Source organism: Osmerus eperlanus, chromosome 4 (genome assembly GCF_963692335.1).
Source record: "Osmerus eperlanus chromosome 4, fOsmEpe2.1, whole genome shotgun sequence".
Classification (NCBI taxonomy): domain Eukaryota; kingdom Metazoa; phylum Chordata; class Actinopteri; order Osmeriformes; family Osmeridae; genus Osmerus; species Osmerus eperlanus.
This window is the reverse complement of record NC_085021.1, coordinates 20,593,318-20,618,713: the sequence shown is the minus strand read 5'-3', so window position 1 is coordinate 20,618,713 and position 25,396 is coordinate 20,593,318. Positions and strand designations below refer to the sequence as shown.

Sequence of the window (25,396 nt, the reverse complement as noted above, 5' to 3'; positions counted from 1 at the left end):
CTATTGGCAGTCTCACGGTCATATGATGAGTCACTTACAAATATCATCTCGTTGAAGATTTTGCTGTGTTCTACAACATGAAGACTTGACGGATCATACAGTGTGTTACATTATCTCCTGAAAGGTTCTGTCGTAGTTCGCTGTCTTGAGAAAAAAAAGTAAATAAATAAATACGTTACGGGCAGAGGTAAGCAGATTCTCATACTTCCTCATCTCTTGTGCATTTTGGACCAGATTGTCTGAACTACGCGTTAATAAAAATTATATAGTATATCATTGTACAGTTGGTTGACTTGAAGCTTGGAGAATTAATTGTTATGATGATATCATAGGATCGAAGTCCTAATTCGAGATCTGTTTTACTGTATGCAGTGAAGGAGCGATGTCCACCAAGTTAGAACAGTATCGGGTACGGATACGTACTGAGTTGGACAGAGTGGTGGACTTCTGGTTGAAATATTCTCATGACACACAATATGGGTGAGACGTTAAACGTTTTTCAAAAACGTAAACAATTATAAAAAGTATAATACATCTTTTTGCATGTGAGAGGAATTAGTGGCAATATATTGAACGTATTGCTGTCAAATCCCCCCCAAACACCACTATCACATTCTCAACCTACTTACTGACAAACTTTTCTTTCCAGTGGATTTTTCACATGTCTAGGGAAAGAGGGAAAGATCTATGACGAACTGAAGTATGTTTGGTTGCAGGGGAGACAAGTAAGTGATCCCAGCATCTCAAAAAGTGCTGTGTTCTTGTCAAATACTTCAAAGAACTTACTGTGAAAGTGCATTAGTTTGTGGATTCTTGAAGTAGCTTCTTTCTTTGCAGGTGTGGATGTATTGTCGCCTGTACCGGACCATGGAACGATTTCGCAAGCCTGAGATCCTAGAGGCTGCCAAATCTGGTTTGTGTTGTGCGTGTGTAGAATGCTGAATATGCGTGGGTTCTGGATTGGACCCTTTTCACTGACAACATGTTGAGGCAGATGTTTGACACACAGACAGTAAAAATCCACATAACAAAGAAATCAAGGCATCAGAGCAATCATCTTACCTCTCTGCTGGTTAAGGGTCATTGAACTTTAGGACTACTAAGTAACCATCTTTATTTCACGAGGGACAGACAAGGACATTTGTTTTCTATTTGAAGTTGGTGATTTAGCTAATGAGTGTGTCACATTATCATCACCTGGCTTCCTAGCAAACATTAAGACTCATTTAGGCCATCTAAGTGATGTGGAAGAAAAACATGCTGACAGCTTATCATTAAGAGAAATAGCTGTTTTTGTCTTGAAAACACATGCCAAAATATTGATATGTTAGCAATTAGGTGGTGTTAATAATGTGAATGAATGAATAACTTTGGTAATGTTTGCTTAACAGGAGGGATGTTTTTGCAGCGCTTCGCTCGAGTTCCCAGTAGCAGCAACCCCTGGAAGTGTGCCTTCTGCCTGACTAGGGATGGCAAGCCAGTGAAGGTACAGCGGACCATCTTCAGTGAGTGTTTCTACATCATGGCCATGGACGAGCTTAGCAGGGTCACTGAGGATAAAGACATGCAGGTAACAAGACTATTACAAAACATTATAAATCTTACTTTTCTTGTCAAACTCACCTTTACCTGAATATAAATACAACTGGACTGTACGTAATACTAAAAGATAGACTTTGTTTTAAAAAGTCAATTACGGCTAATAGTTGATTAATAATAGAGGAGTAATAATTAACATTGTTGCTTTCTTTTTTCTGATTGGCTGTTCTTTCTCTCTTGTTGCCAGGCAGAGGCTGAGCAGATGATGAGCCAGCTGATTCATTGGGTACGGGTAGATTCATCAGGCCTGGGGAGGCCTCAGTTGCCTGGAGACACACCTGTCAACAGCATGGCTGTTCCCATGATGCTGCTGTGCCTGGTGCAACAGCTCACAGAGGAGCGGGGACAGGAAGTGGCAGAAAAGTACAGGGAGGTTGGCGATTGGTGCGTGAAGCAGATACTGCAGCATGTCCAGGTATTGGAATTAATTTGTCAACATTCATACTGGTCAGGATGATTCAAAAGTTCAATCGAAAATATATATTTTTTCCCATAATTTTCACAATGTTTGTACAGAGAGGTGGCACAGCCATTTTGGAAAGCGTCACCACGGAAGGAAAAGAACTTCCAGGTTGCCAGGGCCGACTGCAGAACCCAGGTTAATAAAGCAAGTTTTACATTTATTTTGAGTGATTTATCCACAGCAGGTTTTCTCTAACATTTTGGAGGTTTCCTATTTCCTTATCTCCTACCACCTTCTGACAAAGGCCATGCCCTGGAAGCAGGCTGGTTCCTGTTTCAATATGGAGGGCTTCATGGGGACCAGGCCCTACAACAGACAGCTGTGGACAAGTTCATGGAGGTTCCTTTTCTGTCCGGCTGGGATAAGGAGCACGGGGGGCTTCTCTACTTCCTGGATGTGGATGATTATTGTCCCACACAGGTACACTGACAGCAGGTTTACATTTACATTTAGTCATTTAGCAGACGCTCTTATCCAGAGCGACTTACAGTAAGTACAGGGACATTCTCCCCGAGGCAAGTAGGGTGAAGTGCCTTGCCCAAGGACACAACGTCATTTTGCACGGCCGGGAATCGAACTGGCAACCTTCAGATTACTAGCCCGCTTCCCTAACCGCTCAGCCACCTGACTCCCAGGTTTAGAGAAAACAGTCAACTTTCAGGGCGTAGACGACACAAATTCAAGTTTATTTGCCATTTGCCAATAAATACAGGAACGTGCAGGACAAACTTGTGAATCTACACCCTGATATTGTTGTGCTTTCTAATATGTTTAACTACTTCTTCAAATATCTCTCTCTGTTGTCACTGATCAGCTGGAGTGGAGTATGAAACTGTGGTGGCCACACTGTGAGGCACTCATTGCATATTTGATGGCCTACAGCCAAACCAAAGACTCTGCCTTGTTGGAGCGATTCTCTGCGGTTTACAACTACACCTTCAGCCATGTAAGTCACCTGCAGTGGCACTTAATCCACAATATGAACCGTTTAGTTAATAAAACAGGGGCATGTATCTTCATGTATGATGACATCTTTGATTTCATGTAGACAGATTTAGTCCATGCAATGGAATCAGTACTTTAATTTACTTTTGTTGTTGACTTTATCCAGTTTTCGGATCCTGAGAATGGAGAGTGGTTTGGTTATTTGACACAAGAAGGAAAAGTTGCACTGGATTTTAAAGGAGGCCCTTTCAAAGGTAAGAAATTCAAGTAAAATTAATGTGTATTTAAACTTGTACAGTTTTATTTAACAGATATATATATATATTTTTTTTTAGGCTTCTTCCATGTTCCGCGATGCCTGTATATGTGTGAGCAAATCCTGGACCGGCTTCTTGATGAACAGATTTGAGGTCAACAACTGCTGTGAATACTGGAACTGTATTTTATGTCCTATCCAGTCAATATACCAAATCTGTTGAATCATGTTAAGTGATACTTATTCATAAAGGACTAAAAAACGTTTTGTGATTTAAAAATATATTTGCACCTATACTCTAGAGTCTTAAAGGAAAGATTACCACCATTTTAATTACATAATGCTTGAAAGATTTAAAGGTTAATAATACATACAAATCTGTGACAATAATTCATTTATGGGAACTTTTATGCAGTGTGTTTGGACCAAATGTACTTGTTCTTTTTACTAAATAAACTCTTTCCATACGTACCTTTTGTTCCCCAACTTGTCTTTATTATAGTGCCTTGTAGAAATGTTATTGTCTTCAACATTGTTTTCAAGTAAACTTTGTAGGGTACTACAGTGACATCCAAAGGGTTGTACAACTTGTATTACATAGACAACTGACTACAGAGATCTAATTTGAATGTCCGTTTTTTAATTATGTTTTTATTTCTTCAAGCCTTGCTATATATGAATGACCTGTCTCTGTCCTTTCAATACAGATGCCTGCGATTGTGATGTTTTTGTAATTTGAGAATTACAACACAGAGGGGTACATTTGCTCGTTCATAATTTGCAGTTCAATATGCACACCGAATTCAAGTGTAAAACTTAACATATATGTAATACCATAACATCTGCAGATGTGGAACACACACAAATAGCCTAACTAAAATAGTGGGCTCTACTGTTGACATGTATTTACAGTATTGATTCCAATTAACAACTAAAACATAACACAAACGTATTTCACAACATAAAACATGGCTCAACATTGCAAAGAGGAAAGAGAACCATGAATTTCTGAATGTTTACATATGTAAAGTCTTGAGTCGGGATAAAGAAGTCAAAACATGAATTTGTTATAGGTCTAAATATGATCATATGATCAAGGAATTGCAGTAGATAGGCCTCCATTGGATTTTCAACGTGTATTTCTCCATTCATAAACCTTTATAAATCATTGACGTCTTTTGTTTTTTGTTTGACCGATTTTAAACAAGCACTTACGTTTTACAGTTTTCGGCCAGGAGATGTCTCCAATTCATTCCGGAAGTTTTTTTCGGAGGTGTTTGTTCAAAAAGACTACTGTTGTCAATTGAATAAAACAATCCGCTGATCGATACAGTGAGTTTTTAAGGGATTTTCTTTGTTTCACTATCGATATTTCTGCTACTACATTTGAACATTAAATTGTGGTGTGAACCGAATAGTACTACTATCTACTGCTCTATCTTCACTTAGTGTTATGAACTGTTCAGAACCATGTTTGTTGCCGTCTCTTGAACACAGCCTATGTAACGTCGCGGAAGTGTAACACACCATAGAAGGAAGTTCAAGCTCATAGATATCCGGTAAATGTTGACGGCTAGAAAGTAAGTGATGTGGTTAAATGGGGCAAAACTTGCCAATGGTTTATGACTGTAAAATAACGTTACACACAGTGATTCGTTTAGGCTTGATTCAAACGAGGAATTCGAAATTAAGCACGTGAACGTTGATACAAAGTAGAAGACATTAATGTTCCTCTGAATAAGCTACCAGCCTGTAACGTAACAGGATAGCTTCAAGCTTGTTTTGCTAGCTTAGATTGCTAGACGGAGTGGCGAAAAATTCGTCTAGATGGCGCAACAGCTATAATAAAGAACCTGATCGGCAGCCATTTCGGTTGAAAAAGCAGCGTACTTAAGAACCCCGACGCCATGTTTTGCTATCGTGACTAACGGTAGGATTAGTCCGTTACCATTTCCTTTCGTAGCCTGTACTGTAGGCTACAATCCTGTGTTTATTCAACGTCATTAACTTGGCTGGTTTGGAATATTGGCTTGCAATGGCACACCACGGTACTGGTCACAGGTAAGAATCGAAATGACTTGCTGGATTTTGAATTCTGAAACTAGAACTTTAGCTCTAATTTAGTGGACATTTTTACAAGTGTACACTTATATTGAAACATTAAGACAAGTTCAGTGTTGATACCTTAGTGGTTTAGGAGTGTGATATGCAAGGTGTGGCGAAATTAAGAATTTGCAGAGGGGCAATTTGTAGAAGTGTGAGGTACTGTTTATCTAAATATGAATGTCCAAATGATTGATGTAATATTCATCTATGGATAGAATAACTTGAAGAATTATAAAATAGTTTGAGACTATTTTTTATTCTTGAAGTAGAGTTTTTACTAAGGCCATTACAGCAGAAATGTAATACATTTGTTACTATTGCATAAGAGAAATACACACAAAGCAGTGCAAGATCCACTTTCACACATTCATTTGATAATCTTTTTTTTTTTAGTAGGCTTACTTTGTATCAACATAGATGCAGGGCTTTAGCCTAACAGGTGTAAGCTGTGTGTTGGAAAACATTGGTTTGGCCTACCATGTAAACACAGGTATGGGGCTCTAGCAGCCTACCATGTAAACACAGGTATGGGGCTCTAGCTGCCTACCATGTAAACACAGGTATGGGGCTCTAGCAGCCTACCATGTAAACACAGGTATGGGGTTCTAGCAGCCTACCATGTAAACACAGGTATGGGGCTCTAGCAGCCTACCATGTAAACACAGGTATGGGGCTCTAGCAGCCTACCATGTAAACACAGGTATGGGGCTCTAGCAGCCTATCATGTAAACACAGGTATGGGGCTCTAGCAGCCTACCATGTAAACACAGGTATGGGGCTCTAGCAGCCTACCATGTAAACACAGGTATGGGGCTCTAGCAGCCTACCATGTAAACACAGGTATGGGGCTCTAGCAGCCTACCATGTAAACACAGGTATGGGGCTCTAGCAGCCTACCATGTAAACACAGGTATGGGGCTCTAGCAGCCTACCATGTAAACACAGGTATGGGGCTCTAGCAGCCTACCATGTAAACACAGGTATGGGGCTCTAGCAGCCTATCATGTAAACACAGGTATGGGGCTCTAGCAGCCTACCATGTAAACACAGGTATGGGGGTCTAGCAGCCTACCATGTAAACACAGGTATGGGGGTCTAGCAGCTAGGCTTTGGTGCCTCATGATGAGGCAGGAAGCATACAATGTATCTGCTAGAGCCCGACCGATAAAGGATTTTTAAGGCCGATACCGATACAATTATTTGGTGATTTAAAAATCCGATATTCCGATATAGGCCGATATAAAAATATATTTTAAAAATCCAGAAACGCATAACAAAACAAACTGATTTCCCTAACAGTAGTTATTTGTAGTTTACATTTAGTCACTTTTAGCAGAAGTTCTTATCCAGAGCGACTAAGTACAGGGACATTCCCCAAGGCAAGTAGGGTTAAGTGCCTTCCCAAGGACACAACATCATTTGACATGGCCGGGAATCAAACCAGCAACCTTCTGATTAATAGCCCGATTCTCTAACTGCTCAGCCATCTGACTCCTGTTATTATTTCCTCACTAAAATAATGTTAATGCAGTTTCTGATAAATAAAATGTGTAAAAATACTAGGGCTGTCCCCGACTAAGATTTTCTTTGGTAGACCAAGACTCGAGTAAAACGTCTAAAAATCGACTAATTGAAATTAGAAACGCTTTTTTTTTTTCACAAAAAAAAAACGTACAAACATTTTCCCGATCTGACTCAATGGCTGCTGGACATTGCAGATTCAGCCGCAATAGCCTACTAATAATAAGACTCGTATCACCAGTCCTGTAGTAACCGAATGCCGATGGTATTTAGTATCTCTTACAATGTACTACAAATTAAAACTATTGTTCGTTTAACATGCAAATCATCAGAGCGCGCTTATCACTGCCTGAAAACTTGCAGCATGCGAACTTACGTAGAAGCTGAGTGGGGAACGGTGCAACAGAGAAAGATTTTGTTGTCTTGGCCGGAGAAGATAATGTCATTCGATTTGGATGTGATTCTTATAATGGGCATATTCATTTTTCAACCCAGCGCGTTAGCATGAGCGAAGTAGGGCTAGGCCAACTTACGGTTTTCAGGTGGTAGGCTACATCATATTCGACGTCGAACTATGAAAAATAAACCGTTGTTGGCAGAGTTTGCATTCAACGTTTTTCGAGTCACCCGGTACTTTGTAAATGTAAATGTACTTTAATGAAATGCTGCCATACCACAGATTTCTTTGCCATTTTGACTAATAACACTGACAAAGTAGGCTATGGCAGAGTTTGTATACCAAAACAAAGCGCAGATTAACGAAAGGGAAAACAGTAACACCTTTTCTTTTAAATTATATATTTTTAGAGTTGCTTTATTTGTCTTAAATAATATAATCTACAATTTCTGTAGAACATTTAGTTAATTCAGCAATGATGACACAAGCGTGAATCAGATCTCACACTGCCATACGGCAGCTCGACTAAAAAAATCTTAGTCGACCAACAGCATATCGACCAGAAAATCGACTAGTCGACTGAGTGGGGCCAGCCCTAAAAAATACAAACTTAAGATATGAAAGTCCTTTGAAAAAAATAAAAAATAATAATAATAATATTCATTTATCGGCCATTATAAATGCCCATACCGATAGTTTGGAAAATGCCCAATATCGGCGATGAAACATTTAAGTAACCTTTAAACTGGCGTGGGCACTCTAACCTAAGGCTTTGAATTAATAGTAATAAAAGTTACCCATTTAGCTTTAGTTGTTTTCAAAGTTTGAGATTTCCCAAATGGATATTGTAATGGATATAAATGTTCTATTAAACAGATTTGTAATGTAATTGTCTGTGGCAGGGTATAGTGAGATTAGTTGATGTTCCAAAGGGTTGTGTGATGGTTACAATACAAAGGATTATACATTAGCAGATTTCAGATTTTCTAGGATATGGAATTTGTAACTAAACTCTAACTAAACAGTAGAAAAGCTTATAATATTATGACTAACATATCAAGCTTCTATGCACAGAAACAACAGAGGTATTCTCCATTCCTCATCAACTTGGTTAACAAAACATAAACTTTGTATTACTAAATGATGATGAATGATTGGCAAATAATGAAACATATTGGTATTGCAACTGATTGTATATCAAATGCATGCATACTGTAGGCCTATACATACTGACAGAGTGTTTTAAATCTATGGAAAACAATCCTGAGATATGCAATATTTAAGGGTAAACTTTATTCATCATTGGATTATTTGCAGCATGTTTGCCAGTTTGATCAATATTTGATTTTGCTCTGCTATCTCTTGTGCAGTGGGACAGGTGTGTTTTACCAAGCAATGCCTGCAGTGGGAGCCGATGGAAGAAATGTCATGCAGCTGATTCCTGTCCAAAAGATCAACGGACAGTTTGTTCCATCGCAAACAAGCCTTCCCGCAGTGCAGACGGTTGAACCGCAGAGAGCGGTTGTCATGAACTTTGCCTCTGCACCCATAGTTAGAAATATGTCAACTATTCAACCCTCAAATAACGGAGTGAAGAAGCAACAATTTAACATTCCTGGCACTCCAAATCCAGGGCAAGGACTAGGAAGAGGCCATAGAGTAGATGTTTCACAACAGAATTCTTTAAAACAGAGTCATGCCTCACTGAAACCTTCAAGTGCACCTCAGGTAGTTTCGCCTGTGACACATTCACCAAAGAGTGGGACGGCATTATCACTCATGAATACAAACAAGATGCCAGTAACTGTTAAATCCCCTGTGCTCCCCAATGGACAATACCTGCAGATACCCCCCAATGCGAAAGTTAAAACCCTACCTATGTCTGCACTCCCTCCAGGAATTAAGAAGCAGCTTTTTACCTCGGCAGCGAATTCTCCCACAGTTCTCTATGTCTCGCCTGTGACAACCATGAACCAAGGTAGTTTGCAGCCCTGTCAAACTGTAGCTTCCTCCCCCAGTACTCCACAGAAGACTTCTGAACAGACACCCTCTGTATCCTCATCAATGCCCTCAAAACGGTTGCCAAGGACTGTTGCCAAGGACGGCTCAAAGCCAGTTACTCCTATCAGGTGGATAATTGAAGAGCAGGATGGCTCACCTGCTCCCTGCCTTGTTCCTGTAAATCCCTCCGTTATGGCCTCTGAAATCCTGAAGACTGTGGCAGAAAGGGAAAAAACCAGCAAGGTACAAGAAGTTACAGCAGAAAATCCATTGACTCTGAAAACTCAGGCAAAAGCAGGTGAAGTGAGAGACAATGCCTTGGTGATGTGTAATGGGAAGGTGTATTTTGTGGCCAAGAAAACCCCTGAACTTTGTAAGCTGATGGCGAAACCATTGGGGGCCATTGGAAGCCTTTCTGAAAAAGCAATAGGTAGAGGCAGAAGCAGTCAGGGTAGAAGTTTCTTACCATCCCTGCTATTAAACCCTTCCATTGAATCTCAAGCGTCAGATAAAAACAAATCGCATTCCAACTCCATTGTTATCCCAGATGGACCAGATGAGGTTATTGACCTGTGTGATGATGACTCTCAGGATGACCCGACCCTCCAGGCAGAACCAACTGCTAAACTAACTGAGACAGACAAAAGTCGGCCAGTGACACATGAGGATGAAGACTCCAATGTAATATTTGTCTCATACATCCCGCCCAAACCCGTCTTTAGATTCAGATTACACCAAATGAAAAGAGACCCGGGGAATAAGTTAAAGGCTGGGCTGGAATCTGTCACGAGTCAAAATACTGTGGGTGAACAGAATGTGATTGATACTCAGAGCAGTGTTAATGTCTGGTCAGAAGGAAGTTGTACAGACATTGACATGACCCAAGATGTGCCAATCTCTACAGTTCATGCAACTGACCAAGAGTTGAACACCAGTCTTGACAATATCGTTGGTCAGAGAATGAACACCTGTCGGGGTACTTTGTCTAGCATGGAAGTGAAGGATTCCTTGGCAACTGACCAGGCAGTAAAGGTTTTGGCTGATCCATCTGTCAAGGAAACAGTGACTTCACAGCATGTTGACATCACCCCTAAAATAGCAGAGAACAGAGCTGTTCCAAGTGATCAACAAGAAGCAAGGAATGAGCAGCCAGCCATCACCTCCATTACTGACCAGGCAGTAAAGGTTTTGGCTGATCCATCTGTAAAGGAAACAGTGACATTACAGGACGTTGACATCACCCCTGAAATGGAAAAGAACAGGGCTGTTCCAAGTGATCATCAAGAAGCAAGGAATGAGCAGCCAGCCATCACCTCCATTACTGACCAGGCAGTAAAGCTTTTGGCTGATCCATCTGTCAAGGAAACCGTGACATCACAGGATGTTGACATTACCCCTGAAATGGAAGAGAACAGGGCTGTTCCAAGTGATCAACAACAAGCAAGGAATAAGCAGCCATCTGTCACCTCCATTACTGACCAGGCAGTAAAGGTTTTGGCTGATCCATCTGTCAAGGTAACAGTGACATCACAGGATGTTGACATCACCCCTGAAATGGCAGAGAACAGGGCTGTTCTAAGTGATCAACAAAAAGCAAGAAATAAGCAGCCGGCTGTCGCCTCCATTACTGACCAGGCAGTAAAGGTTTTGGCTGATCCATCTGTCAAGGTAACCGTGACATCACAGGATGTTGACATCACCCCTGAAATGGCAGAGAACAGGGCTGTTCTAAGTGATCAACAAGAAGCAAGAAATAAGCAGCCGGCTGTCGCCTCCATTACTGACCAGGCAGTAAAGGTTTTGGCTGATCCATCTGTCAAGGAAACAGTGACATCACAGGATGTTGACATCACCCTTGAAATGGCAGAGAACATGACTGTTCCAAGCGATCAACAAAAAACAATGAATGAGCAGCCAGATGTAACCTCCAAAGACATGGATAGCGCAAACAGCAATGCTTCTATACAAGCAGAAAAGGATACCAATCAAAATCAGGTAGGGGAAACCATCTACCTAGATTGCACTAGCTAGTTGCATTCTGGTTGCCCATTCACATATTCAGCAAGATTTTATGAATTTGTGTCCCTTTTTCAGAGCGGTCTTAAACGGATGTTTGGGATTACATCCGATGTTAAAATTATCTTAAAAAGGATTGACGATGTACAACCTGAGATTCCTCCAAAAGTGCTTCCTCAGATTGGACCCATATCAAAAAGTGCATTGGAGGGTATCCGTAAATTGATTCAAGGTTCGCAGATTAACTTAAACAAGAGGAAACATGACAAAACACAGGTGACTAGTTTTGTTCTCCTTTTCACCAGTTCATTAAAAAACAAATCGGACATTTAATGCTACGATTTACTTTTTTCTGTCACCAGGGGTGTCCTCAAGAGAGCAGTGACGAATGCCCAAAGGATAGCAAAATGCAAAAAACTGAAAATGCTCAAATAGCATCTCCTGATTCAGACAATACTAAAGAGGCTCTAATAAGTTCAAGTCCTATACCTAATGCATGTGTTGTCAATGTATCAGAAGGTTCAGAACAAAAATCTCCATGTGAAGACATCGCCATGGCATCTGTGGAGCCTCAGTGTCTCTCGACCGTGAGGGAGACGTGCCAAAGTTCGTCTAGAGAGATCTCTGCCGTCGACCTCTACTCTACAACACCCATGGACCCTGATGAAATCAAGCGTCATGAGAAAATCCGACGCTTGAAAGAGCTTCTGAGGGAAAAAGAGGCTGCTCTCGAGATGTTGAGAAAGAACATCGACTGAGTTCTCCAAGTGCTTTGATTTGTGTCAATATTTCATATATTTATGTACAGTCATTTATAACAGTTTTAGATGTACCTCATTTTTATTAGACACTAGATTGCAGTTGTCTGTTATTTCACGACTGTTACTCCGCTTGACTTTTTCCACACTGGATTGTAGCATATATTTTTAGGTTCGATTTAAACTGTTCATTTAAACAGTTTGCTCCTGTTTTATATTATTTTCATTTGTTCATTTGTAGTTGGTATGGTAGTACAACCCATGAACACTGAATATTGACACCTTTTATGATGTTTATATATGATGGGAATTATTTATATTATCATTATTTACATGGCTAATAAACCAGTAAATTGACTGGCTAGTTGAAATCCTTTTTTCTTTTTTTCCTCAACCTGGCCTCTACACTTAACATATTCTTTATTCTTATTATTCTTTATTAAGTAGTTTGCAATACGGATGATATGTAGTGTACAGTAGTGTATTACATTATTGTTTCATAATGTTTTGTTTTCATAACGTTACCCATTCAAAAAGTATATATTTTCGTTTATAGTCGGATGTCTAAAGAACTACAATCATGGATTCAGCCGGTAACAAAGGCATGTTGCCTTTCTCTGGGGCTTGTAGTTTGATATCGCTAGAGCTAAAGATTTTCCTTACGAAAACAGCCCTCCGCGTGGCCATAGTGTATCATCACACAGTCGTCGTCCCACCACCAGCAGCAGCTGTGTTTTGGGTCTTTCATCAAGACCCTCGAAGACGTTATTTTTGGCTAACTTCAGAAAGCGTTCACCCTTGCACTCTGAAGTGCATTCAGGTACGTACCACGGCGTTCAGGAAGCAGCTCGAGACAACTCGGGTATATGCTAGTTAGGCATTATCTTCCTAACCATAACGATAAACTGCATATTAAGAAAGCACGTTCCTTTTATGTAAAATTATCTGACTCGTGTTCTTTAATCTATGCATTACCAACTATTAAGATAGCTGTTAAACGTCAAGTTGCTTGCTAGCCGGAGTTGACCAATTAGCTAGCCGGGTATTTGCATGGCCGTTGTTTCCTAGAAGAGGAAGCATTAAGTTAGTTAGCATGCTGCAAGACAACGATTTTAAATACATAAATAAAAAGCATGCTAGCTTTTGGTAGGTTATTGCGGAAAGGTATAACGAATGCTATCAATATTTACTATTGTGTTGCTAACGCGGTTTGTCTACGCTTTTCTTCAGCTTACAGTCAGACTTAAAGTGGACAAGATGCGGGGCATTCATACCCTGGATAACTTTGAGATATACATTCCCAGAGAGGCAGAGGTAATGACCGTCCCTATTGGGTCCCTCCGAGTCTCCGTCCTGCAACGGATGGGTGTGCAACGTTCTCGCTGCGGCCGTAGAAGCTCCAATGCTTCTGTCTGTATATGGATCTCTCCAGTGGTCATCAGAGAGCGAGTACGTTCACTGAACAAGCTCGACACATCTGACATGGCCAAGACCAACATGGCCTCGGTGGTGACCCAGGAGCTGAAGACGATCTCTGGTCCTTACCACATGGCCTTCGTCTCCTCCAACTGTGTGGCCTTAAGGGTCCTGGGAGAGTTTTTGCAAGTCAGTGGAAACGAGAAGCGGCGGATCCCTGCCCAGACTAGTCCTCTCCCCCACGGCACTGCCACTAAATGCCCCAAAGATGCCATCATTATCCACCACAGGAGGATCTTTCTATCACTCAAGAAACCTGATCTAATCAGACGCCCAAGGGGGAACTTTGTGACATCACCTGCTTTGCCGTTTAAGCCACAGAGAAAATTGGTTCTTGAATCGTCTGCTGTTTCAGCAAAACAAATGGTAAAGGCCCTGACTCCTTACCATATCTGCTCAAATCCCTGTCTTAGTTTTCATCGCATATACTTAGAAAACAGTACTTGTGTGCATGATATGGTAAACTTGCATAGCATATACCTCATAAAAACGACACCAAATGTGCAACTTTCCACATTATGGAGATGCAAAGTTTCAAATGCAGTCTCTGAAAAGGCAGTTTGTTGTTTGTCATGTTTCCTTGTCGCTAGTGTCATCCTGTGCCTCCTGACACTACTTGTGATGATACCCAGAGAGAGAGGGCATTTCTTCAGAGGTTCGGCGTGAAGCGCTTCATCCAGGTGACTTTGTCCAGACTCCCCTCCCAGGACCCGACGGTACTGCAGTCCACATCACAGCCGCAGCCTAAGGAAGAGGCCCTCTACACACACCATGTAAGTCAACCAGTTTACCAATTCGAACCTATTTAATTTAATTTGTTAGGATTTGGTCAAAGTTTTTTTCCACTGTGACATCATTTATAGATGATTATTGTACGCAGTTCATGTCCTGATGTTTGCATATAATCAAGTCGCTTCATCCCACCCTGTAATTGTGAAGTAGTGTATGTAATCGTTTAATCTCAGTTCATGATTTGAAGGCATGTCTGTAATGTGTCTCTACCCCAGAATGCAAATGAACAAGATGCATCAAATAGTAACGGGTCATCAAAGAAGACACTCAACACAGATCTGAAACAGGAAGTGGAGGTCCTGAGTGTGTTGAAAGATGACCCTATGAACCAGGGGGATGAACAATCTCTCTCTAAAATATTCTGCACTAACCCTCTTTTTAACAAAGAGATTAAGGAGGTTGGTGGTTGCACTGGTATTAAGTGTTCTACTCCTAAAAATCATGAGGAGGAGGAGGAGGAAGATGGAACAGAAAATGAATGGGACTTAAAAGGCGAGGAGGAGATTGAAGCTAGAAGTGGAACGGAGGCAGCTGTTACAGATTTCAACACGGTCGTCATCAAAGGGGAAGACGCAACTTCTGACACCGCTGAAGCTTCGAGTGACAGCCCAAACGTCCAAAGGGAATCCGCTAGCGACGACAGCGGCATGCACTTAGAGATGGACGATACTAAGGATGGGACTGTGGGAGATGGTGGTCAAAGTTGGGGAGTCGAACATACACTAGTGCCGTCTTTCTCAACCCCCGAGCAACATTATGGATTCGACTTTGATCAGTTGGCCCGCGAGGAAGCGATCGACCGCATCAGAGCCAAGTTGAGGGAGAGTGAGGCTGCCCTCTGTAGTCTTCGCTCTCTAAGATGACTGTTTGTTGTCATAGAGACGCTAATACACTCTTCACAGTACACCTGGTAGACCGGTGTTTCCTGGACAATCAGTTAATCTAGATTAACTGATTGTCCCATAAAGGGGGATCTGAAAAGCACAATTTAGTTTGTTTTCATCACATGAGTTTAATATTAGTATTTGGTGGTTTAGATGGGTAGATTATTTGATGCTTCTGTATCCCAAAGTGGTTCATTGTTAGTATTGAAGCCTAAAATCCCTCTCTTGATAAAGATAAGTGAATAACTATTCATCTTGGGAAAGGACAGACATTCATATTGGCTCACTTAACCGCAAGTTTACATTTTAACTTTTGAATTTTCAGATTCATTTTCAATCGAACACTGTTAGAATTTAATGTTACAGTACTTCAACATCTAAGTTATGATGTATAACATAATGTAATATAATATAATGAATAACCACAGTATAATCCAGAACATTTCAGTTTTGAGTTATTCACCTAACATTGAATGCATTGTAAAATATTGAAACGTTCCATCACCGATAATTGATTCACTAAAGTTCCAAGTCTGATGTTCGCTCTGAAATAGTTTTGTTTATATTTTTCTTTGTGTATTTCTAATGCGACCGACCTTGTTCAATAAAGGAACCAATGTCTGTACAAAGGCAATGTTTTGTTCTTGTTTATCACTAACAAGTTGTGCGTTTCCTTGCTGTGGCCATATCTCCACAATCAACTCTAATCTGTTATTGCTTCCTCCTGGATATAGTGCAGCTGTGATGACGATGGCAAAGTGTCACTGAGTAAATCTCAAGCTTGATTCCTGTTTTGTCTTGCCTTCTCCAAAGACATAGAAGGAGAGCTGATGTTGACTCCTCCCACTAGTCTGTTCATTTGGTCAAAGCCAAGGAATCAAATACTGGATCCATCGTGTGTTATGTGCAACATGAGCGGTAGAACAGTTTAGTGGTCACTTGCCAATTCAGGTAAAAAATGCACATCTCTTTGGCCATTTCTAAGGCTAGTCATATTTCTGCAGAGTTATCTGTGCTCTATTCTATGAGGGGATGTTTAGGAAATACTTCAGACTGTCCTCACACAAACACATATGAAACACATTCACATATGAAACGTGCACACACATTCATACTACTGAAAACTCACATCCACATATCTGAAATGCTCGCATTGACACATGAAATGCATTCACATTGACGTGAAATTCTCACACGCGTTCATACTACTGAAAATGTACATATACATACAAAATGCTTGCACAGATGCAGGTGTCACCTGCGTTTGTGCATCTCTACTCAGAGAGGAGGAAAGGGGAAAGGAGAACATAGTAATTTTGAAAAAAAGAAAAGATTTCAACCTTTCAAAACTTTTTTTTTACAAAAACTTTGTTTGAAAATATTGTTTCAACTTTTTAAAAGTTTTTTTAAAATTATTGTTTCAATCTTTCAAAGAACATGTGTTTGTGTAAGGGCAGTCTGAATTATTTCCTAAATGACCCCTAATACTATTCAGTTAAGGGAAGCGTCATCCAAGATAGCGTCTATTTAACCCTTGTGTTATCTTCGGGTCATTCTGACTCATCAGTCATTGTGAACCACCGTCGTATTGCGACAACTTTACCGCTTACAAAAACAAAGTGAAGCATTTTCTTTTAACCGTTGGGCTGTCTCAGACCCCCAACATTGCGAAGGTTAAAAGAAAAAAAGTTGTATTTGTTTTTGTATTGGGTAAACACAACGATGGTTCGTTATGAACCTTTGGGTCATGTGACCCGAAGGCAGCACAAGGGTTAAAACCATACTCTATGGCAGCAATTCCCAAACTGTGGGCCGCAACCCACTAGTGGGCCGCTAGGTTAATACAGGTGGGCCGCCAAACCAATGAAAAAATGCACTATTTATATATACTGTTGGTAAATGATTATTACAATTCTTACTCATTTTTTAATGACATTTTGACACTCATCATGACCGAAACACCAATAGTTACGCATGGCGCATTGAAGACCAACTCACATTTCCGCTTTAACTTGCATACGCCCACTTCAATCCACTATGCATGCATCACTTCCGCATATTGCATAATCCAAGTTAACAACTTCCGGTAGCAAGCAGTAAAAAAAAAAAACGGAAGTTCTACACCTGTCCTCGCCGTGGTAGTTATGCAGGTTACCTCTACACTCTTTGTGATTACTTAGGGCTGATGGACACTCTGATTGATAAAATACATTTTGCCGTGAAAACGAACTGTGGTGTTGTTAAACGTGTGATAAAAGCGAACTAAGTGAACTGTTGTGTTGGGTGGCCACCCATGCAAGTTTGAGCTATACAAGTGGCCCGCAAAGTGGAAAAGGTCTGGAATGGCTGCTCTATCCTATATTTTACTAGAGGGTGTGTTACTTGGTTACGAACAAGACAGAGCTCACACTAAACTATTAAACCAACATATAACTTCACTACTCAACAAAATATATTTTTAGTGTCACATAATCCTAAATGAGATTGTTAAGCACTGCAGGACAACTTCAAAACAGCAGCCGATACAGGACGTAAGGTGGTGAAGATACAGAAGTGAATCTTCTGTCCGGCTCGGGGTTGAGGGGGGTGGAGGAGGGAGTAGGGAGGGTGGGAGGCTCGATCGTCTTCCAGGTCCTCCCCCTGCCCCCGGCCGGGTATAAAACCACCGCTCGGAGGCCTTGGAGATGCTACTCCTGTGGAAGGAAGGACAAGAGAAATGAGCGGGAAGGCAGAAAGGAGGTGCTCGGAACGGTCACCACACTGGGCGCCCGCAAGAGAGAGGGCGCTGAAGGTATGTTCTGGATGCTGACGGGGTTGGGGGTGGGCTCAGTGGAGGAAGCTCTCACTAATTCAGCTACATCTGCAAAAGCTATCTGAGCTTGTTTTGTTGTATTAATGGGAGTAAGGTATTTAGATATGGTCATTCTTTACTTGCAGAGCTGTAGAGTTATGGTTGATGCTTCCCAGGGCATAGGATGACTGAGCCTGGATAATGTTTTTGTTATGGTACTTGGTAGACTGGGGTGTATCTTCAGGCTGGTTTTATCCTCTGCATTGCAAGCCACACATGCACCTAGTTTTACTCCAGAGGTATGCAGCTTGACATTTATCTAAGGCATAGACTCTTGAAAATAGATCCCCATCAAATTGAATCCTAGATACACAAGAGTTGCCCCTCAATGCTTGAGGCCGTAGAGTATTTTAAAGTCATTTAAATGACAGTTGACTTTTGCCCCATAGGTCCCAGGCAGTATTTGCCCATATGAACTGACCCAGGTCTGATATATAACATTCTAACAATCAAAGATAAAAATATTTGATTAAACCTACATCCATTCACTTAGAGAGAATAGTGAAAGCAGGGTTAGTTGGGGTTCAGTGGATGCCAAGGATAACATCTGGATGTGACCTCAAGGCTTGTTTTATCGAATGTACCACCAATTCAGCTTTGCATGTCACACAGAGTGAGATATCCGGTAGCGTGAGAGCATGCAGTGTAAAACAGTGATGGGCCAGTTGGCCCCACTAGAGATCCTGTAACTGTCCTTCAAGTTCATCTGATAACAAACCGCCCAGCGTGAGAGTGACAGCGTGAGTTCGTACCCAAAGCTGCTATCATACATTATGTTGTCTAAGACTCATAAATCTACTGTATATTTTGTAACTTGAAGTACAAAAACAAGCATCAAGGCTGACTTCATGCAGCAGTGGGATCTTCTTGTACAGCTGGGCGGACTCTCAATCTCCTCAGCTTATCTCCATCAACCGTTTGATCCTCTTCATGAACAAGCATCGTCACCAGCTTGATCTATATGTTAAGAACTGAAATCACAATTTGTGGATTGAAAAGATTATAGAAGCCATGTTTATCACGATTGAAACTGACTATTGTCAGGTACGGAGGTGTAATACAGGGTCATATGAGTGATGATATGTAATTGATCTACTTCTGTAAAACGGACTAAATCAGTGTTTCTCCCTGTCTGCAGGTGTCTTGTTGTCGGAGTGTCTGTTTGCTGTACTCGGTCCTTTGCCTGGCGTCTCTGCCGACCCCCACCAAGTCTGATAACCCTCGCTGCGGGACTGAACTAATGTCTGATCTGCTGTTTGTGTGTGGAGACAGAGGCTTCCATATCGGTGAGAGACCCTTGTTGCTGAGATCTCTTTGGGAGGTCGTCTGACCCTGTTTCTTTTCATTAGTTCAGAATAGATAGAATAGATATAGAAAAGAAGAGACCCAATTTGTCTTTTCACGGTAGTTCCTCGTGGCGTCTACGGCACTCTATCTGACCCCGTCGAACTCTGTTTTAATTTCATCTCATTTTATTTTAAAACAGAGCTATTTCAATTTACCATAAAACAAATTCTTGCTACCCATGGGACCTTTCACCCCATCCCCTCTTTCCCGGGTCCACCAAGGACACTTGCAGGACCTGATATCGTGTGCTGTCCCATCCAATGACAAGCCACTGTGCTTACAAGAACACTTTGCCACCATGAGAATGATAGCCATTGTTATTACAATTCTTATCCACGCAGTAACTTTTCAAAATTGGTGATCAACAGTGACTATAAAAGGGGGAGGTGGGTACTTATCCTGCTAAACCAAGATGCTACCATAAATATATATGGCAGCATCTTGTATATGTATATATATATATATTATTGTTCATGCTCCACATCTGATCTGAGGTCTCATTCATGAAATAATTGAAGCACTTCCTAATTCCTTATCCTATGAGATTTCTCTGATCGAAGTCCTGATTTCCCTTTCTACTGCATCTTACTGGCATAGGTGAATTAGCTGTGATGACTGGGCTTCACACGACAATCTCCCTGGATGATGACATTCAAAGTATTTAATAAGCGACATCAAAGTATTATAAATAATTAAAGTGTAGCTAGTATTATACTGCGTTTGGTTTTAGTCCCACCCAGGGGAGGGTACAGTACACAGTTATGGAGCGGGCTCTGTTTGAAGTCCTGTATCCTGTCCTCTGTTTTCCCCAGGTAAGCCCGCCGGGTTTCGGAGTCGTTACCGGCTACGGGAGCATCGCATCGTGGACCAGTGCTGCCTGAAGGGCTGCAGTTTGAACTACATGGAGACGTACTGCGCCAAGCCCAGGAGCCGTCGCTACGTCGCTCCCTCGCCCCAGCAAGTCACGGTGGGTGATCAACAGCGGCAACAGCAAGGTTACCGGGCCAGTTTAGCTTTGCTGAAATAAACGTAAATGACCAACAGAAAACACGACTTGTTATCACCTGAATACCTCATTAAGCATCTACACTACATCTGTTATTGAGGGTCTTCGAGTTTATCAAATGTTTCTCTTCCAAGTAGGCGTTCATCAATGATAGATATGGTTGATGTAGAGCAGACTCACAAAGTGAACGAGTTACTATGTATACTCTGACCTGCTGACTAACACCTTTGTCTTGCTATTGGCAGGAGCAGCAGTTTCACACCGTATTTCACAGGAGGTTAGTGAAACACCTGGAAACGGCCAAAGGGCCACACGGACAAACGCACGAAAGAGTCGAAAATAACAACCCGCACGAGAGACGGCACAGAAGTTCAAAGCCTGCTGGCAGACACAGAGAACATCCCACCACCAGCTCCCCGACACTCTAGGAATCCTATTTAAGGACAGTCATCATGAACTGGGAGAAATAAAAGAAAGCGTTTGTGTCTAACTACCATATTCAAGCTGAAGTTGAAATGTTGATATCTGTCATTTAAACCGTGACAGGGCCAAACTTCACCCCATGTACTTTATCTCTACCAAGTAGGGAGACTAGCTGTAAGAGACTTGAGTATCTGCACATCTTGTCTATTGCATCGTTTTTTACATTATATACTACTGTTGTGTACCTAATAGGGAGGTTACCTTCTTGCTTAAGTAAGTTTGAGGTATGCATGCCAGTGTAGATATATAACTTCACCATCTGTTTTCAAATTACTACACTTAAGGTATCTTGCCGAAAGAAGCATGTGTGAGAACAAAATATTTATTACTTTTTATATTTGCTTTTAAAATTGTATGTTCGATGAGCGTCTAGTGCAATGTGTTTGTGGCTACAAGCTGGCGACATGAGAATTCTGTGTTCCATTATTTTGATGTATCACGTGAAACCTTGACAAGTACAATATTATGAAATACAATATTTAATGCAATGAAACCTTATTCTCTTTTGTCTTTCATTTCAGACATACAGTAATAATCCTCTCTATTGTGTCAATAAAGCAGGTGACAATTGTTATTCTTCACTTCCCATTGCCCTTGCCTATTATTTTTGCGAAGGCCGGCAATCTTCTCACGTCCCCCTATCTATTGTTACAGCACAGCTCAGAGAGAGAGTGGAAGAGAGTGAGGTAGAGAGAAAGAGAGAGTGAAAGAGTGATAGGGAGAGAGAGACAGTGAGAAAGCGGAGCAGAACGACACAAATTTACCTCTTTGCTGCCCAGTCAGTAAATGTAATGGAACTGTAACAAATGAGCGACTCTTTAAGCTTTTTGCTGACAAATACAACTCTGTATTTTGTGTTACCCCACAGAGAATAACTTTATTTAGATAAATATTTAAATTGCAACCCTGAGAGAACAATGGGGCTCTGATGTTGGGCCATAAGCACACACGCACACACACACAAACACAAAGTTCTGCTGACAATGTTCACAGTTGTTTTTTGATTGCATTACCCAATATCATTTTTCCACTTCTTGTATTTGTGGTTCAGCTTCCAGTTAAAATCCAGTTTGGGTCCCATTGTACAAAAAGTGCAAGAAAAAAATGAGCCTTCACGCATTTACAGCCCTTCCAAGATATGGTCCCACCAAGCACAATGGTTTTTCTTCAGGATATTGAAAGGATTGTATGTAATATAGTCTGTGCTGGAGGGCAGCAGTGGCATGGCAGACCATTCTCTATGCACCTTAAAAGGATAAAAGAGATGGTAATAAAAGTGTCTTCTAAATACCTGATTTACCTCAGAACTGCAGGTGCTGCAAAGACATTCCATTCAGCTATGTTTGTGGAAAACAAACAACATCATAAAAAACATATTTGATGCTCTGCTGGGAGTAAAAAAAAAAGATTTTATTATATCAGCCCATGAAATCATCTTTATCTGCACCAATTCTGTCCTGCAGAAAGTATAACAGTGCAGGTTTACCATCGAAACATACTTTTTTGTTTGTTTAGTGACATTTTCAACATACACACCGAAAGCCAAACCTACAGAATATGAAAAAAAATGTATGTTCTAAATCACATCTGTTTGACACTCCTCAGTTCTGGCCACCAGCGACATCACCACAGGTGCAAGCCAGTCCAAACCAGACAGTTTGATACACAACAAGACACTTTGAGCGGTGGGGTTTTCCTGCTAACAAAGATGGGTCTGGGCTTTTTAATTCTGCAACACAGTAACGGCTGCCTCGGGCCCCTGATAAGCCCCTAAGTTGAGAGCCTGTATCTCTGTGCTGGTCTGCGTCACAAGCCCAGATTGCACCATTTACTCCCTCGGTCCAGTGCAGCCTCTTTCTCTGATAACGGCCTTGCTTATGTTTGATCCTCACTGTAAAAAAAAGAAGAAATCCCTTCTCAGGGGAAGACGAGGGAAAAGATAGAAGAAGAAAAAAATGTGCAGTGTCACGGATGGAGTTGGGTGGCTACTAAGTAATTCGCAGTCTTTGACCCTTTGCACAGATGTGGGTGCTCAAGAACATTTTCCTGGCTCAGCAAATCATGCATTATGAGCCCTTACAGGCGTTTCTTGCCAGGCAAAGTAACCCTGTAAACACTCACACGTTGCATGAGTTAAATATAGTGCAACAGACTAATTAAAACCACTACTGCAATGCATCTGCAAAATCAGGGCCTGAGACAAAGATCTTGCACTCAGTGTGTCTGGCAAAGTAAGTCCCCACCATCGGCTAACTGAATTAACTCTTTAAAAACGTAAAAATGTTCGAAAGGAACTTTTTAAGGTCAGAACCAGAGAGGTGAAGCAGGAGTGAATCAGACCTGTAACCCCGGTGATAGGGTCACATGACACAGAATCAACATGATACTCCACCGGTGCAGAAGCTGGAGTCTGAATGCTATCTCTCAAGGCTGATGGGCTCTCCAGTCTCTCTCCCTTCACTGCAACAAACCTCAGTTATCAACCTTGTTGGAGCGCAGGTGCACTCACACACAAGCCCAGTGGCCATGGAGCCTGCCTGTGTGTGTGTGTGTGTGTGTGTGCTTCTACATTCGTGTAAATGCGATTGCATTCATTTTAATGTGTTGTTTTTTTATTCATCAGGTTTATATAAATGTTTTTATTATTTCTCTCACTGTTATTATGATATTCCTTAACATCTAGCATCCAAGTGAGCGTTAGAGTCAGTATTTAGAGTCAGTCCATGATTGTTTCTCAACACAGTGATCGTGTGGAGTCAAACAGTGATCCTGGTGCCCTGGTCAACAGAGACACACACAGTTCAAAAATCCCCGTAACCATGACACCTGGGTATTTGACCATGAGCCCTTCAGTAATACTGTGGCACAACAAACAAGAACTGAGATGGTGGGTTTGTGTGAATGTAAACACTGTGATAGTTAACTGAGGCCCACCTGCTAGGTCCTAATATCTGTTGAGTTGCTCTCATGGGGACTGTTGTGTGGTCCACCACTCCCTGTCTAGTCTGACACACAACTGTGTAGTGTGTTGTTGGAGAGGAAGTCCTTGTCAACAGCTGTCCAACCGAGTCAAGGCAGTGGGAAGACCTGGTCATTCCATAAACATTGGCAGCTGTGTAGTCCTAAAACTACTAAAACTACTATAACTTCCTTTGTCCAGGTTATTCCATTCATCCCCCTCATCCTAATCTATAATCTGTCACCAGAGGTAAATCCTAAAAGAGGACTATATTCACATATCCCTGGGTCTTGGTGTTTCTTCATGACATAATTATGCAACAACAATGTATTAATTTATCTAACACTTTAATCCAAAGCAATGTACAAGGTGGAATTCAATCTGTGACCTCTTGACCTGAAGTGAAAATGCTTAACCACTGAGCTCAATCCCCACATGCCTCCAGTATGTTGTCAGTGAGTCCTGAGTGTACAGACCAGGAACTCACAGTGGGGGTTGTTCGCTGGTTGTCCTCTTATCCCTCTTATCTTGAGACATGCTTCTGTCTGTCTATCTGTTTGCTCACCCTCCTGACTACCTGCCTGTCAGTCACAGTCAGTCGGTCTGTCTGTCTGTCTGTCTGTCAGTCTGTCGGTTTGTCTGTCTGTCAGTCTGTCGGTTTGTCTGTCTGTCTGTCTGTCAGTCTGTCGGTCGGTTTGTCTGTCTGACCCTCATTTGTTTGTTTTGCACAAGCTTACATTGTATGGTCTGGTTTCAGAGACGTGACAAAACACTCACTGGATCTTTTGATTAGATGTTCATTACCCAGAAATCTGGAGTCAAAGAGCCTTTAAGAACACACAGTGACTATTATCTCTGTTGTCATAGGATACATATCAATAAAGGACAGAATGATTGGCAGATTGAGCCAAACTCTAATTGGAGTTGTACAAATGCGTATGTCTGTGTGAATGTGCTTTCATGACACAGATAACTTATTTTGTTTTTCTCTCTGTTACTGAAATTATGCAAACTGCATTTAGGATTGAGCTTTTCTTGAAAGAAGAGTCTGTTTGAGCAATTATCAAACTGGTTTACGGTCTATTTATGTGTGGGTATCAGTAATGATGTCAAGTACAGAAAAGTTGCTGAATGTGAGTCCAATTGGTGCAATTTCACCCCACCAACATGCTAAAGAAGAGGGACATTTTTACGTAAACTAACAATTTAGTTGACTTAGACAAAGCAATAATGCCAAAGAGTGAACTGGAATGGAGGGAATGGGCTGGCTCACTAAGATGTCAGTTAAAAACCACAAATGCAACATTCTTGATTTAGACTGGTCTGTGAGACTGTCTGTGTCACGTCTGTGCCACAACACCGTCAGTGCCATAAGTTTCCACTCGATGGCGCTCTTTTGCTTATAGTCTTCCTTTAGGTAAAGCATCCATGAACGACCTTCTCATACAATGTGAACTGTGTACGGTTCATTCACAATGTAATCAAGTTTCAAAACCAGAAATACACTCGTCCACATTTGTCCCTGATTTCCATCTG

General features: G+C 41.3%; 4 protein-coding genes across 7 annotated transcripts; all 4 read left to right on the top strand.

The window, feature by feature from the left end:
* renbp (renin binding protein) lies at window positions 1–3,734 on the top strand. Of its 2 annotated transcripts, none has more exons than XM_062460179.1 (11): window positions 1–187; window positions 373–480; window positions 650–725; window positions 838–913; window positions 1,392–1,486; window positions 1,787–2,014; window positions 2,116–2,197; window positions 2,307–2,482; window positions 2,877–3,008; window positions 3,174–3,261; window positions 3,343–3,734. In XM_062460179.1, the coding sequence occupies exons 2-11, from the start codon at window positions 383–385 to the stop codon at window positions 3,414–3,416; spliced, it is 1,125 nt and encodes a 374-aa protein (XP_062316163.1). In that variant the 5' UTR covers window positions 1–187; window positions 373–382; the 3' UTR covers window positions 3,417–3,734. The 2 variants fall into 2 exon arrangements, with proteins under 2 accessions (XP_062316163.1, XP_062316162.1); XM_062460178.1 differs by having other exon boundaries at window positions 5–187; window positions 1,392–1,570.
* A 1,021-nt stretch (window positions 3,735–4,755) lies between these two features.
* On the top strand, window positions 4,756–12,419 carry lrif1 (ligand dependent nuclear receptor interacting factor 1). Of its 3 annotated transcripts, none has more exons than XM_062460160.1 (4): window positions 4,756–4,843; window positions 8,658–11,283; window positions 11,383–11,580; window positions 11,667–12,419. In XM_062460160.1, the coding sequence occupies exons 1-4, from the start codon at window positions 4,827–4,829 to the stop codon at window positions 12,060–12,062; spliced, it is 3,237 nt and encodes a 1,078-aa protein (XP_062316144.1). In that variant the 5' UTR covers window positions 4,756–4,826; the 3' UTR covers window positions 12,063–12,419. The 3 variants fall into 3 exon arrangements, with proteins under 3 accessions (XP_062316144.1, XP_062316143.1, XP_062316145.1); XM_062460159.1 differs by having other exon boundaries at window positions 4,811–5,324; XM_062460161.1 differs by having other exon boundaries at window positions 4,812–5,193.
* A 208-nt stretch (window positions 12,420–12,627) lies between these two features.
* LOC134019344 (uncharacterized) lies at window positions 12,628–15,883 on the top strand. Its single transcript, XM_062460163.1, has 4 exons — window positions 12,628–12,882; window positions 13,293–13,904; window positions 14,129–14,311; window positions 14,546–15,883. The coding sequence occupies exons 1-4, from the start codon at window positions 12,643–12,645 to the stop codon at window positions 15,191–15,193; spliced, it is 1,683 nt and encodes a 560-aa protein (XP_062316147.1). The 5' UTR covers window positions 12,628–12,642; the 3' UTR covers window positions 15,194–15,883.
* A 2,034-nt stretch (window positions 15,884–17,917) lies between these two features.
* igf3 (insulin-like growth factor 3) lies at window positions 17,918–21,362 on the top strand. Its single transcript, XM_062460188.1, has 4 exons — window positions 17,918–18,005; window positions 19,204–19,351; window positions 20,225–20,379; window positions 20,664–21,362. The coding sequence occupies exons 1-4, from the start codon at window positions 17,931–17,933 to the stop codon at window positions 20,844–20,846; spliced, it is 561 nt and encodes a 186-aa protein (XP_062316172.1). The 5' UTR covers window positions 17,918–17,930; the 3' UTR covers window positions 20,847–21,362.
* Window positions 21,363–25,396: the final 4,034 nt, after the last annotated feature.